Source organism: Malania oleifera, chromosome 10 (assembly GCF_029873635.1).
Source record: "Malania oleifera isolate guangnan ecotype guangnan chromosome 10, ASM2987363v1, whole genome shotgun sequence".
Classification (NCBI taxonomy): Eukaryota; Viridiplantae; Streptophyta; class Magnoliopsida; order Santalales; family Ximeniaceae; genus Malania; species Malania oleifera.
This window is the reverse complement of record NC_080426.1, coordinates 6,664,935-6,682,166: the sequence shown is the minus strand read 5'-3', so window position 1 is coordinate 6,682,166 and position 17,232 is coordinate 6,664,935. Positions and strand designations below refer to the sequence as shown.

At 36.3% G+C, this 17,232-nt stretch overlaps 1 protein-coding gene across 1 annotated transcript; it reads right to left on the bottom strand.

The window, feature by feature from the left end:
• Positions 1-554: 554 nt before the first annotated feature.
• On the bottom strand, positions 555-4,470 carry LOC131165373 (protein NRT1/ PTR FAMILY 5.6-like). Its single transcript, XM_058123101.1, has 4 exons — positions 4,100-4,470; positions 2,601-2,818; positions 1,933-2,477; positions 555-1,676 (listed from the first exon to the last, which is right to left on the bottom strand). The coding sequence occupies exons 1-4, from the start codon at positions 4,263-4,265 to the stop codon at positions 794-796; spliced, it is 1,812 nt and encodes a 603-aa protein (XP_057979084.1). The 5' UTR covers positions 4,266-4,470; the 3' UTR covers positions 555-793.
• Between the last annotated feature and the right edge of the window lie 12,762 nt (positions 4,471-17,232).

Genomic DNA, 17,232 nt, shown 5'->3' with positions numbered 1-17,232 from the left:
CTTAATAAAACATTTCAATAGCACTGATTAATAATTTTTATCGAAGAAATTGTTAAGGAGCATACATATGAATTAATTTTTCAACCTAATTCTTTGTTCACTTTCGGTCTCTCTCCTCCCTGCTATGGATGTAAGCACACGGTAAAACTTTAATTTTTCACTTGTATTATTAATATGACCAAAAATTGAATCATTATTTGAATTTCACATTTGAATTTATGATTATATGTATGTAGTTTGTAGTTGTGTTTTTGTACCTTTTGTATGCTTTCTTTCTTTCTTTTTTAATACAAAACTTTTAGTAACTACTGCTGCTATAAAGATAATAATAATAATAAAAGGAACAACAGCATGATCTATGATTATGATCAAAGTTTGAATCATTTATTTTATTTGAATTTATTATTATTATTTTTTGTGATTGTGCTCATTGTTGTAACCTCCTGTGTACTTAATTTTCATTTTTCTAACAGACTATCAGCAATTGATACTAAACATGATAATACTAAATTCATTTAGGAAGTGTTTGGAACATAAACTTTGAAGGCCCTTAAAAAAAATTATTAAAAATTAAAACTTGTAAATTTCAAATACGGCTCCATCCTACAAAAAACAACCCTGCTACACAGATTTTTTCTAAATTTCACTAGAGGTGGAAGAAGAAAAAGACCTAAAGACTATACAATGATTGATAATAATAATTATAACAAGACATGTATTATGAAATCTAAGAACACATGAGAATAAAACAAGAAGCTGTTTTCCCCCTCCTTGTTTGAAATTAATAAACACTTTAAGCCATCTGCTCCGCCCGATCACCCTCGTAAGAATCAGCCACAGCCACTTTCTGCACAGTTTTGTAAGTGTATCTACTTGCTACGAACACAAAAACACACAAGTTCAATCCATTCAATACAGCCAACAGCCAATAGAAATTGTCCAATCGACTATTGTTCAAGTCCTTCCCAAACCAACTAGTCCCAATCTTTTGTGTCACATGATCTGCCACAGTGATCAGAAAACTGCTCAAGAAGCTCCCAACCCCAATCACACTAAGGTAGAAAGCAATTCCTAAGCTTCTCATGGAATCCGGAACTTGGTCATAGAAGTACTCCTGCAGCCCAACAAGCGTAAACCCATCTCCTATACCAAGAATCATGAACTGGGGAACCAACCAAAACACACTCATGGGCACTGTTGGGCCTATGCTTCCTCCTCCTATGCTCTCCTCCTCCACAAGTCTCAGCCTATTCCTTTCGACCACAGCTGCGACTGCCATCGACAAAACCGAGAATATCATCCCAATGCCAATCCTCTGGAGGATGTTGATGCCTCTTTCACTTCCAGTGGCCTTTCGCAGCATTGGGACAAGGATCTTGTCATAGATTGTGACGGAAATTATCATCCCAACTGCAGAGAGCGCATAAACGGAGGCTGGAGGGATCTCAAAACTGTCACCGATCTTTCGGTTCATTGTGCTGCCCTGCTTCACAAAGAATGTGGAGGCCTGTGCTACGGTTACCCCAAATGTCAAGGAAGTCAACCATATGGGGATCATGTTTAGAACAAGCTTCAGCTCCTCAACTTGAGTAACTGTGGCTAGCCTCCATGGACTCATTCTGCGATTGTTTGATGGATTCTCTTTATCTTCAACTACAGCAGCTTTGTCTAGAAACCTGCCAATCCAAATGCGCAAGAGTTAATTCCAGTAGCTAGCTAGCCCTTACTGTCTTACTCAATTATGAGAGTTAATCCATTTGGTCCTATACTCCTATATATAGTATTTCACTAAGATTTTATAAGCAATGAATGGATTCATTCCTAATGCAATTTTCAAGGATATTCAAATTTAATGAATTCTCATATATTTAATTTTAAATTCTAACTTGGAGGATCAAGAAGATAATTTATACAGTGGACTTGATTGCTTGCCTGAGCTTATTTGTGTGGCATAGCAGCCTTCCTTGGGACCTTTGAGCTTTGGGAACTTCATACAATAGAGCAGGATCAGAAGGGTAGGGTACATTTCTCTTGATCACGGCTGCTACCAGAACCTGCAACATGGGTTTTAAGGGGCTCCCTTCGGCAAACCTGTATCGATAAAATGGCCTCCCGGCATAGAAGATTACTATTGTAATGGCCATCACAACTGTGAGAATGAGACTTGCAATTCCCCAACCCACATTATCTTGCGCATATACTATCAGTGTCACACCAAGGAAGAGCCCACAGCAGAGGGCGAAGTTCCACCAATTGAAGTAAGACATCTTCTGCTTCCTTTCTTCTGGGTGATTGTCATCAAATTGATCAGCACCAAAACTTTCTAAGCAGGGCTTATATCCCCCAGTTCCCAGAGAGATACAGTAGATGGCAAGGAAAAACACCACTTCATGAACCTTCCTGGGTTGGTGACACGAGTCCGTATTACATGGCTTTAGGGCAGGGATGAATTGGGACATAGTCAAAAGAGCTAAGCCCTGATGTCCACAGCGAGAGGAAAATGCACAAATGGGGGATACATTAAATTAGTGATGGCATTATAAGTACTTTATAATTAACATGTAGTGATTTTAGTGTTGGGAGGACGAGAGTAGCAGTACCAGGACATAGATGAATGATGAAAGAAGAACCATGGAAAATCTACCAGTGTAGGCATCTGCAAGGAATCCCCCAATGAGGGGCATTATTGTGGTAACACCTGTCCAGTAATTCACATTCTTTGCTGCTGTTTCGAGGTCTTGATGTATGACTTTGATGAGGTATGAGATGAGATTTGTTGCAATTCCGAAGTAGCTCAGCCTTTCACTAAACTCAATTGCTAACCATGAACCCAAAGAATAAATGAACAAAATAATATAGAGAAAATATAAAAATCAATGCAATCAAAGGAAGAATACATGCAACATTCCTAAATTGCTTCCCTGTTTAATGGTTTAACTCATGCATACATATTCTTCCACGGGTTAAACGCATTTTCTTATTTAGCATATCTAGGAAAAGAAATAACCAGCAATCCAATTAAAATTTTGGAAATTGCCTAATCCAAAGGCCTGTTTTAAACTTGGAAAATATTAAAGAAAGGAAAGAAAAATATTAAGAAATCCACATTTTCATGTTTGCCATAAAGAAAGTTAGAAAGAAAATAAATAAATAAATAAATTAAATTTATGAATAAAATTTTTATTTCACACATCATTAATACTTAATTTTTCCTAATATTTAATTATGTTAAAGCAAATTTTTATTTTTAATAATATTTAACAGAGAAGGAAAATATAACAAAAAATGATAATTTTTGTTTTCTTTCGAAACTAGTCCTCTATTCAAAGTGATTGTATAGAGGAGTATAGTGGATTAATTCACCTGGCTATCTACATAGTATCTACTTATGGATAGGAAGATTTTTAGCCACAGAACAAATTCTTTTTTTCTCCTTTCTTCTGTCTCTTCATTTCTCGGCCTGGTGAAAATAATATTAGAAACATAATTTTGCTCTCCATCCACTTTTGTCCCTCTTCCCATGTACCCCCTTCACCACGACCCCCCCCCCCCTGCCCAACCCACGCCACGCCACTTTTTTTTTAATTATTATTTCACCTAATTTTTTATGGTGACACTTTTACACAAGCCAATCAGGACCTTATTTTATTTTATTTTATTTTTCCCCAATGTAACTTTTAGCAATCATGAGAGGGCCAAGAAGTCACAAAACTGACAAAAGCCTCTCTCTAGAAAATACAGCGGAACGATGCTACTCACTTTCAACCCATGAATTAATATATATATATATATATATATATATATATTCATGGTGGTTAAGAAGCCAAGCCAGTAGTACTGTATGCCTCTCTGACTCTAAACTTCTTCAATTAATATGCAGAACATGCATTTAGTACATTAGACTCCATTCTTAGCTTCTGTACCCCAAATTATTCATGAAATATATATATCTATATACATATATATAGACCTAATTAATGTGAACATAAATGTAATTAAGAAAACTTAATTAATTGTAGAGAATTTGCGATTAACTATAAGAGCCAATATAAGAAAGAGAGAGAGAGAGGGATAGAGGGAGAGAGGGAGAAGAACTCACAGATAATGAAGAGGGAGGCTTTCCAAACCCCAGTAGAAGCTCTGGGAGGAACCTTGCCTTTGTAGTCCACAGATGAATCATAAACCCATTTATGCTCATCCACGCCTCCTGTTGCTTCCCCCTCTGCTGTCTTTCTCTTATCCTCCATTTCTAATTGCTCCATCATCTCTCTCCCTTTCTCTCTCTCTCCGGTTGAAAGATCTTTCTTTCTTTCTTTCTTTCTTGCTTGGCGAAGAGTTTGAACTTAATTTGCAGTGTTGATCAGGTGAGAGGAGGGTTGTCACTAATTCCGGGTTGGTGCGTGGGTGGAGGGCCTTGCGGGGCATACTGCTTTTATAGAGAGAAAGTAGTACAGAAGGATTCCTTCCCTTAATTTTTCTTTTACCTGCTGGCTAACTTTAACTGCTGGCCGGGCGGGGTAGCTAGGTTCAATTCATCTGCGTGCGAAAGCTGTCAATTATTAATGAGTTGAAGACTTTGCCATTAAATTAAGCTGTATCAAAAAGTGTTTGGAAATTTAATAAAATAAAAATAATAAAATTTTTTGACTTAACCCATGAAATGGTGTAGCAGAACTTACTTATTTCTCCCATACCAAGGATATATAATTGTATGACTCTTTCCAATTCTTTACAAATAGAGGAGTCTAAAACTCCATCAAAAATATTTTTTTTTACTTGTCAAATTCTCTAAACTCAAAAGTAGTGTATTGTACTAATACCTCAAATGTCTATTTATAAGCACAAAATGATCATTCATTCTTCATGTACTTAATAAATAAGATGTGTATATATTAAATAGATACACACTTAAATTTAAGATACACTCATATAATTAATCTTATATACTTATGAAATATATGAATGAATGACCTAATTAAATGTAGATATATAACTCATTTCAAAATACATGCTATATATATATATATATAGTGCTATTTGTTTTTGTTGGTATGTTTTAATATTATTATTAAATTAAAACGTCATACATGCGAGATGACGAGAATTCATAATGGCCCCATGTTACGTATGTACGTATGTGTTAGTAACTGAACAAAAAAAAGAAGAAGTTTAGACGTCACATATATTGTTCCCATTTGAATTCCATTTTTTCTAAAAAACAGGTTGTAGTTTTTAGCATTTGGGTAAGATTTATCACATTTCATTTATATTATATTCTTTTTAAGATCATAACAGGTATACAAGTCAATTTTTTTTTTTCAAAAATCATATATTGTATGTCAAAGTCTTAGGCACTTTTAAATTAACATTCACACGAAGATGTTCATTATTACAAAGGTATATTTATTTTTCAACAGTGCATTGCTAACTAAACATCTAAAGCATGCAGGATGTATATAGTGTTTTAGTTTTTGAAAGTTGCAAGAAAGTGGTAGAAATGTGTAACTAATTAATACATCATGGGAAGAGGAAAAAGAAGAGCGAAAAGAAAGAAGAAAGAAATAAAAGAGGCTGATGAAGAGAGAGGTGAGAGGGAGTAGGCTAAATTGATTTTTAAGAACACACGTCAAAAGGAGAAAATGGCATAACAAAAGGCATTTCAGTAATAAATAAGTACATGTAAATTTTTAAAAAAAATATCTAGCCAGTAAATCTTGATAATAAGTATAATCATATTAATTAGAGTATGAATCCAAACTTAACATCTAACTAGAAGGGATATAAAGTATGGTTAAAACTTGAAAACTCATATTGAAGGTTTTAGATTCAACTATTAAGAGGAGTTGAAAAAAAAAATATAGAATGAAAGATGGTGTATCTACCATAATGTAGTTCGAGCTCATTATGAGTTTTCAACAAACTCAAAAAATCAACCCAAACTCAATTGTAAAATCTTATGATATCGATTAAGACATGTATGAATTGTATTTGAATCATGTTTCCATATACCACTATCAGTTCATTTATTGTTTAAAATTATTATTTAATATTTTGTTCTAATACAACTAATAATGTCAGCAAGTATGAGGTTCAAATTTAAAAGTCGCACGATAAATAAAGAAAAAGACTATATTATATAAATAGTTATTTTTTGTTTTATATGCAACAAAAAATAATATTATATAAATATTTTCAACAAATCTATATGTAGAGTGTAGATGCACATGCATACTAGAATTTCAATAAACATGCTTTGAGAAAATTTATGTTGAATTTACATTAAGATTTTATTTTTGTCAAAAGCGATGACTACGAGTTGCATAATTAGTGGGGACAGTCTAACTTTATGTCATCATAAGCCCTACATAGTCGTGGTAGAATACTAGACTCAATTATTAAAATATTTCAAAATCAACCCCCAAAAGTTTTTACTAATTAATAGTTTAGTTTCAATTTTTTTTATCTTTTTCTTAAGAATAAATAGTTTCATCTTAGGTGAACTAAACATAACTTTGAACGTTTCATGCAAAATCTTATTAATTTTGTAGGATGATTGTTTGATTTTTTCAATTCATGGTGAATGAATAGTTAGAATGTCTACCTGAACTTAATATTTCTTGAGGGACATTTTTAATGGTTAATTAAAAAATGAAAAATGAGGAGCATTCCAAAACTAACGTGAATTTTTAATAAAATCATATATATATAAGAAGAATCAATCCAAACTTGATGAGAAGAAAGGACAAAAGGTGAAAAGTAGGTTAAAAGTAAGTGGATCACACTACTATATATTTAATACCTTATATACATTTCAGAGTGTTTATAGGGAACACTCTTTCAGGCCAAGATTCCACTTGCACTGGTTTAATGATTTAAATACATTAATATAAGAGATTGGAAGAGTTGTAAACTTACCCGCATCCATATCACTGAACACTAATGCATATGTTGATTTGGCGGGACTAGCTTGACTGAAGCAAGCTTCTGTAATTGGAAGGTTCTGATACTGATTGATTTGCATTAGGGTAAAAGCAAAGCTAATTAAAAGATGAGATAATGTTGTTAATATAAATTTTTATCAAGCAGAGTCTAAAGTGCTGACAAGATGGCGATGGCTGCAAAAAGCTGGAATCATGGCGTTGTTAATGCCCCCAGTTGGTGGCCCATTAGTTTATATAAAACTATTTATGTATATTTTTAGACAGGAGTAAATAGGTTCAGTAGTAATCTTGCAGTAACAAATTAAGGTCTAAATCCAATTTTAATCGAGAATGCTGAGATGGGATGAGGATAAATGTGTTTGTTTTTGCAAGTATAAACCCTAATTATTATAAAAATTAACAAAATTAAAGCTTTATTATTAATATATTTATTAACAGTCCTAAATATTTTCAAAGGAAAAGGACTGCATACTTAAATACATATATTATATTGCATTTTTTTCTATTCTATTATATAGTGCGCTATTTAAATTTTCAAGACTTTGACATGTTAGCTATGCACGTGCTATTTTATTTGCATACTTAAAGAATAGTGACATTTATAATTAATTATTATGTCGAGCTTACTCAAATTTACTTATACACATAAATGTAAGCATATATTAAGTAATGATGTACTTGATGCTCATGGCCAAGGAAGTGACAATGAAGGAACAAAAATAATTAATGTCCGATGAGATCTGTCTCTAACTTGCTTCTTAACCCAGGCCCATCTTGCAATTGCCTAGAAAATATCTTACAAACAAATAATGCATGCATCATATATTAATCACTTCTGATTAGTAAGCAATATTAGATATTTATGTAGTTACCCCATGAAGAGTCAATATCTTTAATTATTTTTTTATTATTATTAGTCAACATCTTTAATTATTTTATTATTATTAATTATTAATGCTTCTTATCTATATAGTCAACTTAATGATACATTAATTACAAGAGACATAGAGATCCTAATCTGATGCTTATAATTAATATTATAATGCACTTTCACTCCCTGCTCTTCAACTACTTTTGGCCTACTTAATTTAATTAATTTATTATTTAATTAAGACATCATCGGTCTTCCTTCAAACAGAACATTAATCTTCTAAAAAAATTTAAGTGCTTCAAGGTTCTTTTTACCTACCAATCATCCAATTACTATGCAGGTATTTGTCGCTTTCTACAAACTAGCAGCTTCTTAATTTTTTTTTCCTTTATGTAGGAGTTTTTTGACATTCTAATTTGATTTGAAGAGTAATTTTGAAATAATTTAATACAATTTTTGTATTACATTTTATTCAAATCCAAATTTAAGTTCTCTCCAAACGTAAAGTTTAAAAAATTTATTTGATACTTAAAAAACTAAATTAATATAAAAAAACTTCCTTTCTTAGTAGTACACGTGAGCATACCACCATTTCAAAGTTAAGTCAATACCATAAAACTTTTGTCTTTTTTAACAAATAATCTTTACTTTTTTGAATCTATATTATTAGTATAACTTATTAATTTATATTTTTTTAATAAGGATATTTTAACTTACATAATTGGGTTGTATATATATAATGTATTTTTTTTTCCAAAATTTAGCAAATTTTTTTTTTTCATAATATTAATTAGAAACGATTTCTCTCCCAAAACCACCAAAAAATAAAAATAAAAAATATGATCGCTTCCTTGTCTTTAAGACTTTTGGTGGCACGAGACACAGGAAATCATAAAATGAATGAATGAAATAGTGAAAATCATAAAGACCTAAGTGATTATTTGGAACTTTTCAAATGAAAATTTTAAACTAAAAATTTTGATTTTCAACGGAAACTGTTCAACATGAATAATTTTTAATTTTTTGACATAAATTATTGAAATTTTATAAAGAATAATGGAATAATATGCTCTCAGAAATGAATTTTTCAGTTTCATAATAGTATAATGGTCGTGTGACGAAGGCAACAAAAACTATGAAGAGTGTTAGGTCAGTTGTCAAAACATAGCAATATTAGGAGTAGAATTGGCAGCAATAGCAATAGTGGTATTAATAATTACAATAGTGGCTTTTACTTTGGTATCATATAAAATTAATTATCCCATTCCTTTCAATTTAGGGATGACTGATTCCCTTCGTTGCATAATAGAATAAGGGAACACAAGCCCCTCAACCATACTTCGCTCCTTAAAATTTTAAATGAAATTGTTTGGATACGAAACCCTTTGGAGTTGTTTAGGTGGTAAGATGAGGGCTTTGTCTACCATATGGTTAAGGATTTTAGGTCATTATCCCTGATATCAGATTTAAAATTTACCAAGATGGTGGTGGGGTCTACTAAACATCCTCTGGGTTTGGTAACACATCATGATTCAAATGAGGCGTGATGGCGACAGGAGTTTTCGGGTTATAAAAAAAAAAATAGTTTGTGTCACGAGGTCCCGGACCCTGCCCAGAGAAACCACTCTCTAGAAAAAATGGGGTACAGCTGCGAATTAGGAAAAATGAATGTGTGATTTTGAAAAAAGATATTTTCGTGAAAAAAAATAATGTGTGATGGAGTCGCCACTAACCTTTTGAAGTGCAGTTATAATACTTTATTGTTACCCTGTTAGTGATAAAATCGGTCTGCGTCACCAAAGTCGGGCTCAGGAATACGGTTACGCGAAGAGAAGGTATTAGCACCCCCTACGCGCCCGTTCTTACGAACGGTACCAGATTAATAAAAAAACTATCCCAAAATAAATCTAATAAGCCTTTAAAGATTACTCCCTTCTAAAAACCAAATAATGAAATTACTATATAGGTATTCCCTCAGAACCAGGGCAATCCAATACTCCGAAGAGTCCATACCCTTGGTTGCAATCATCGGGAAAGAAAATCAAGAAAATAAAGTACAAAATACGCTCCTAGGGGTTTTGAAATTTGTAGGTAAATTAAGTGGGAAAATATTATTCCGGGAGGTTTTTTTGAAATTTGTTCGGAATAAAAATGATATTTTGTGCCTAAAAAATATTTTTGTGATTTTTCCTAAGTGTGAAAACATCTTTTGTGATTTTTTTTGTGATTTTTCCCGAAGCACAAAACAAAACCATGAAAATCAAAGTATGAAAATATTTTTGAAATTTTTTAAGAATTTAGTAATTTTTGTGAATTTTCTGGATATCTAATAAACAAGTGAAATGGAGAGAACCACTGTGAGCCAGTTCCTTGAATGATGAACAGGTCAAACGTTGACTGGTCTAGGGGAAAACCAGTTTAAAGTCTTGTTCGAGATCATGAGTCAACACGCGTTGCCTTACACGTGGGCTGTGTGTGTTCAAGTGTATGTTAGAGTGCATGAATGATGCATGGTGCCTATGTGAGCATGAATGCATGACCATGTGCATGCATAGATGAGCACATGCATGAACGCGCATGCATAGATGAATGAGCATGTGCACGAATGTGCGTGTGAGCATGATGCGCACGTGTATGAATGTGTACGTGCATGAATGAGCACGTGCGTGAATGTGCGCGCGCATGAATGAGCACGTGTGTGAATGCGCGTGCGTGCATGAATGAGCATGCGTATGAATGCGCGCGCACATATGAATGAGCACGTGCGTGAATGCGTGAATGAGCATGCACATGAATGTGTGTGCGTGTATGATGTGCACGTGTATGAATGTGTGTGTGCATGAATGTGCACATGTATGAATGAGTACATATATGAATGTATGTGCATGCATGAATGAGCATGTGCACGAATGTGTGTGTGTGCATGATGTGCATGGATGTGAATGGGGGTGTATGTGAATGCATGTGAACATGCATGTACGGATGAGGTCACAGGTGATGATGTACCGCATGAGTGTACGTGTGTAGGGATGTACATGCGTACACGTGTGAGAGTTTTTTGGAATTATTTTCAAAATGACTAAAAAAACTTATGGGAATTTTTATTATATATATATTTTTTATTTTTCGACATTTTTCCTGAATTTTTATAAATTTTTATTGTATTTATTTGAATTTATTGAGGTTGAACCGGTTATATACTAGTCGAAGGACCCACCGGTTCAGAGACCTGAACCGGTTAACCTCGGGTCATCCCACTTTAAGGTTTGGTTCAAGACTAACGGCCACACGGCAGCTCGTGAGCGGTTGAGGGTTTGCAACTTGGATCAACTACGTGGTGTGATCCGGGTTGCACTTCTGATGAAGAGATCCGCAGTTGGGATCCATAGGGCTGGGCACGGAGCCAAACTACCACGTGTCTATGGGCGAGCAAGGCAGGTACGAGCGATCAATGAAGGCTTCTAACCCAGGATCGATCCTCACCGTTGGTTTGTGGAAGAAATGCCACGCGCCATGGTCAAGTGGGGATACACGGGTACGGTGTGAGTGGGGGCTGCAGCTGAATCTCAACCGTCCATCATAGGGTGATCGAAAGGCTCACATGGGAGGACCGCCAGACATTAATGGAGAGGGAGACATGGGCACTACGCATCAACTCACGCGGGCAGAGGGGTAAGTACACTTGCCCATGGCGACCAATGCTTTTGACACTGTGAAATCATGACCGTTGACACTACGCAGAGATCCAAGGGCGAAGATTTGATCTGCATAGGTTGCTGCTGTGGCGTGATTTAAGGCGTTCAGTACTAATTCCAAATGAAGGGTCTGGATCTGATAATGCACCAAAATTGATCCTGAGGTCATGGATTGTCATGCCCTGAACCCAGAAAAGGGACCTAGGGGTGATTTTAGTAACTTAACCTGTCCCTGTATCATACAAATAACAAATGAAACAGCATAATGGATGAAGGTTCGATCCCGTGGGGTTTCCAGGCACCCTATACACATCCATATACAACCACATACACAGCGGAAAAATGTCTTTTTATACATGTACTGTACCATACCAGAGTCTATACAAAAACAAAGTCAGAGCTCCATAATACACAACGTACACCTGGGTGCCAAACATATCCCAAAACGGCAACTTGTCAAAACAACAGTCCTAACACTTACCCAAGCGCTAACCGCAGTACACCGGCCAATATGCTCCCTACACTAGGACGCTAGTTCTGGTTACTCAAAGGACCTGTAAAATATGTAAGTACAGTAGGGGTGAGACACATCTCAATAAGGCAAACACAGGTTATATTGGTGTGTGGCATTCGAGTGTTATCATGACAGCAAATATACACAATTAAATGCAATTCCAATATTTTCACAATACAATTCCAGAGCAGTGCATACACGCACACACATGCATATGCACACCCATGATCTACACGGTGTCATCACACCCCTCGGCTCATAGCCGGTCCGCAATATCTAGTGTTGGCCTATAACCAACTCGCGATACAAACACGGCACCACCGGCACATGGCGAACCCCAGGCTCCCATGGCATTGTACCGGCTTAAACTGGTGAATCCACTCTTCGGTGATCAGCCGGTATAGGCTCATGCCCACGAATATAGAGCCAGACACTTTTCCGTACCTGAAACAATTCGGAACCTAGCTCCTATTGCATTTCAACAAAACACAACCATGCATGCTCATATAACCAAACAAACCACACTCATTTGGTAATCCAAAAATCATGTTTTCCAATCATATACAGTTTAAAACAAAGTCAAGGCACGACCATCCTTATTACACAGTATAAATCACAATATACAAACGGTTTTCCACGAAACTAGGGATGCAACCCAATACCCCCTTTTTCCCAAAAAAATGTAACATGAAAAACCCATAATTTTACCCGTCAAATTTCATCAAATGAGTAACCAAAACATACATAGGACTGTGAACCACAGTTCTACCAAGTCCGATTTAAAAAATAACCACCATAAATTGTATTCCCTTATCTTTCCCCCAAAAGACCAATTCCGAATTCTACGACCCCTAAACAGTGAACCGAGTCCTAAAAATCTACAAAACACAGTACAGAATATACTCACAACTCTGTACTCTACCAAAATACCAAATCAAAAAATAAAACCAAGTCTTACCTTGATTTTAAGCTGAAACCCGAAATGCTCGGAATGAGATTCTGATTTGTAGGTTTTGTAGAGAATCCTTCCACGATCCTCGTGGTAACGTCGGATTATCGAATCAGACAATGATCAAATTTTGGAAATCATGGAATTCTACAAATACTATAAAATATCTGTCTGTATATACACTGTAATTCATAATTTTGTAAAATCTGGTAAAATATATTTCTGTGCAAAAATACTCCAAATCATAACATTCTAAAAAAACTATATAAATTATGACTATTTCTGTATTTTCTAATAATGAAGATAATTTATACCTTGTAGAACCCCAAAACACATATATATCACTAATAAATTTTTTGAATTCACTAGCATAGCATATTTCCCTTACCTAACAAACTAGGCTCATTTACTGATTTCTAACTTACGCCCATAGTGTTCATAATTTCACAAGCTTGAAATTATACACATACATATTTCTCTGTCAGTCAACTAAATTTTCAGAATAATTTTCATACTCACATTTCCTGAATTCATAAACTATTTATCACCTTACTTGGGTTCCTGAAAACATCTACTAAAAATTCTTAGCCTGCCTGCCATGTATACACCAACCTTGAATTTTACAAAATCTCAATTTCTCAATTTAACCTCATAAATACATTCACATCTAGACCTAGACCTTAAATAAATTAATAATCAATCCAAAAATACCCAAATAACACCCTTACCTCAATTTTGGAATGGTGCCCCAAAACCCCAAATTAAAATTCTACTCTGCCTACGATATAGAGAATCTTCCCAGGAACCCCGTGGTGGTTCCTGATCGTCGAAATGAGGCTTATTGGAGTAGAAATTGTAGAGAGAAGGGAGAAGGGTTCATAGGTTTCTGAAGAGAGAGAGAGAGAGAGAGAGAGAGAGAGAGAGAGAGAGAGAGAGAGAGAGAGAGAGAAAGAAAGAGTAATTTGATTTGTTTAAAAAATATGAAACTCTTGGTTCTTATAACTTTTAGCACTGGCCAGAAAACTGTCATCGGTTTTCTGTGCTTCTCAAAGAATCATCGCTGGTTTTCTAGCTCCTTCAGAAAACCGTTGCCGATTTTCTCCTACCTTAGCCAAAAATCCATTTTTCTATTTTATTTTATTATTATAATTTTTGGATCACTACATTCTCCCCTCCTTATAAAATTTTGTCCTCGAAATTTACTATCTATGTTATACACCATCCTCTAAGGAAAAATCGGTTACTTATTTTATTAAATCTAGAAAAAGAGAGAGAGAGTAGGATGAGTTCTAGAGAGAGAGGGTGAGGATTTTGAGGTTTCTTAATGTTAAGCAATGAACCTAATATTTATAGACCCTTTTACCCGGCCACCCTCATTGACGAGGCACTGATGACACCTCATTTACGAGATGGCAACCTCGTCAACGAGTTTGAGAATACCATTTTCCCAAGACTCTTCAGCTTTTCCTCATCAACGAACCTCTAAATTTCGTTGACGAGAATTACAAAGTCTTCGTCAACAAAGTCTGGCCTCGTTGACGAAGCCTGCTAAGCTTCTAATTTTACCCCTCTTTAATTATTCCTATATTATGGCTTGGATTCTTACAACTTCCACACCTTACAAAATTTCGTCCTCGAAATTTACAATCTCTCATTCACAAACTCATACAAACACGTACTCGACTCTAGAACGGAAAAATCGGCGACTACCATAACGCAGTCTCATCACAATACATACATATATACCCTCACTTATGGCGGAGGAATACCATGGTTATACACACATATCGTCAGAGGAGTTCACAAGTACACACACTCCTAAAAGACTAACCACCTATTCCATACAAAGTAGGGTAATACATATACACTCAGAACAACTGTGGATACTTTCGGCGTATCTCTGTTTCTAGTTCCAAGAAGCTTCCTCGACCTTGTGGTTCTACCACAATACCTTAACTAAAGGTATTTCCTTGGTGCGAAACTTCTGAACTTTACGGTCCAGAACTTGAACAAGTATCTCTTCGTACGCTAAAGTATCCCCAATTTCCAAGTCCTCGTAACTAATGACATGCAAAGGATCTAGCACATATCTCCTTAACAAGGATACATGAAACACATCATGAACCCTCAAGAGTGTTGGGGATAGTACAATCCTGTAGGCTACCAAACCCACTTGCTCAAGAATCTCGAATGATCCAATATATCTCGGGCTCATCTTGCATTTCTTCCCAAATCTCATCACTCCTTTCATCGGAATGATTCGCAGAAATACCTTACCCCCCACCTCGAACTCCAACTCACGGCAGCGAACATCCGCGTAGCTTTTCTGCCGACTTTGAGCTGATTTAATCCTTTCTCGGATCAAACCCACCCTCTCAGACGCCTGTTGCACGAGTTCAGGTCCTAACACCTGACGTTCACCAACCTCATCTCAATACAGAGGAGATCGACACCTCCGACCATATAAAGCCTCGAACGGTGCCATCCCGATACTAGCCTAGAAGCTATTGTTATAGGCAAACTTTACAAGTGACATAAATTGTAACTAGCTACTGCCAAAGTCTAACACGCAAGCCCGTAACATATCCTCCAAGATCTATATTGTCCTCTCCGACTGTCCATCTATCTGGAGGTGGAATGCTGTACTAAAAGTAAGCTTCGTCCCCAATGCTTCCTGCAAGCTCTTCCAGAAACAAGAGGTAAACCATGAGTCTCGGTCTGATACAATGGACACTGGCACCCCGTGCATTCTAACTATTGCTTGCATGTACAGGTCCGCTAGCCTACTCAAAGGGTAGCTAACCTTCATCAGTATGAAATGAGTAGATTTTGTCAATCTATCCACGATCACCCAAATGGCATTTTGTCCATGAAGAGATGGTGGCAATCCGGTAACAAAGTCCATGGAAATGTGCTCCTATTTCCACACCGGAATAGGCAAAGGCTGCAATGGCCCTGTCGGCCTTTGATGTTCGGCTTTCACCTACTGACACGTCAGACACTGCTCCACGAACTGAGCAATTTACCTATTCATACCAAACCACCAGAAGGTCTCGCGCAAGTCACGATACATCTTCATGCTACCAGGATGTACTGTATACACAGAACGATGTGCTTCCTCTAGAATTGTCTTTCTTATCTCATCGTCATTTGGAACACATAACTTGGTCCCAAACCTCAACACACCTCCGTCAGAGATGTTGAAATCTATAGCTAATCCCTACTGCACTTTCTCCAAGGTCTCAGCCAACTCCACATCACTAGCCTACCCGGCTTTAATACGCTCAAACAAAGTCAGCTGGATCACCAAGCTAGCAATAAAAGCCTGATGATCACCAACCACCAACTCTATGCCAAGGCTCTCAAGATCCCGTCTGATATGATGCTGACCTACAACCGCAAATACTACTGCATGATCTGATTTTCAACTCAACGCATCAACCATCACATTAGCTCTCCCTGGGTGATAGCTGATGGTGCAATCGTAGTCCTTGATCAACTCAAGCCACCGTCTCTGCCTCATATTCAATTTTTTCTGCGAGAAAAAGTACTTGAGGCTTTTGTGGTCAGTAAAAATCTCGTACTGAACACCATACAAGTAGTGTCGCTAGATCTTCAAGGCATATACAACAACAACCAATTCTAGATCGTGCGTAGGGTAATTCTTTTCATAATCTTTCAATTTACAAGAAGCATAAGCAATTACCTTACCCTGTTGCATAAGTACACAGCCCAAACCTTTCAGAGACACGTCGCTATAAATCACAAAACCGTCATTCCCCGAAGGAATGGTCAAACCGGAGCAGCAACCAGTTAGTGCTTCAACTCTAGAAAGCAATGCTCACAATCACTGGTCCATTCAAACTTTCTCCCCCTTTTTGGTCAAACGTGTTAGAGGCCCCGACAATTTAGAAAAACCCTCTACGAACCGATAATAATAACCTGCGAGTCCTAGAAAACTTCAAACCTCCTGCACACTCTTTCGGTCTCACCCAGTCAACCACAACTTCAATCTTTCTAGGATCAATTGAGATGCCGCCCTTAGAAACCACATGGCCTAAGAACGCAACCTGATTCAACCAGAATTCACACTTCTTCAGCTTGGCATACAACTTCCTTTCTCACAGAACTTGTAGCACCAACCTCAGATGGTATTCATGCTCATCCGAACTCTTGAAATACACCAGAATGTCGTCAATGAAAACCACTACGAACTGGTCCAGGTACTCATGGAAAACTTTGTTCATCAGATCCATGAACAC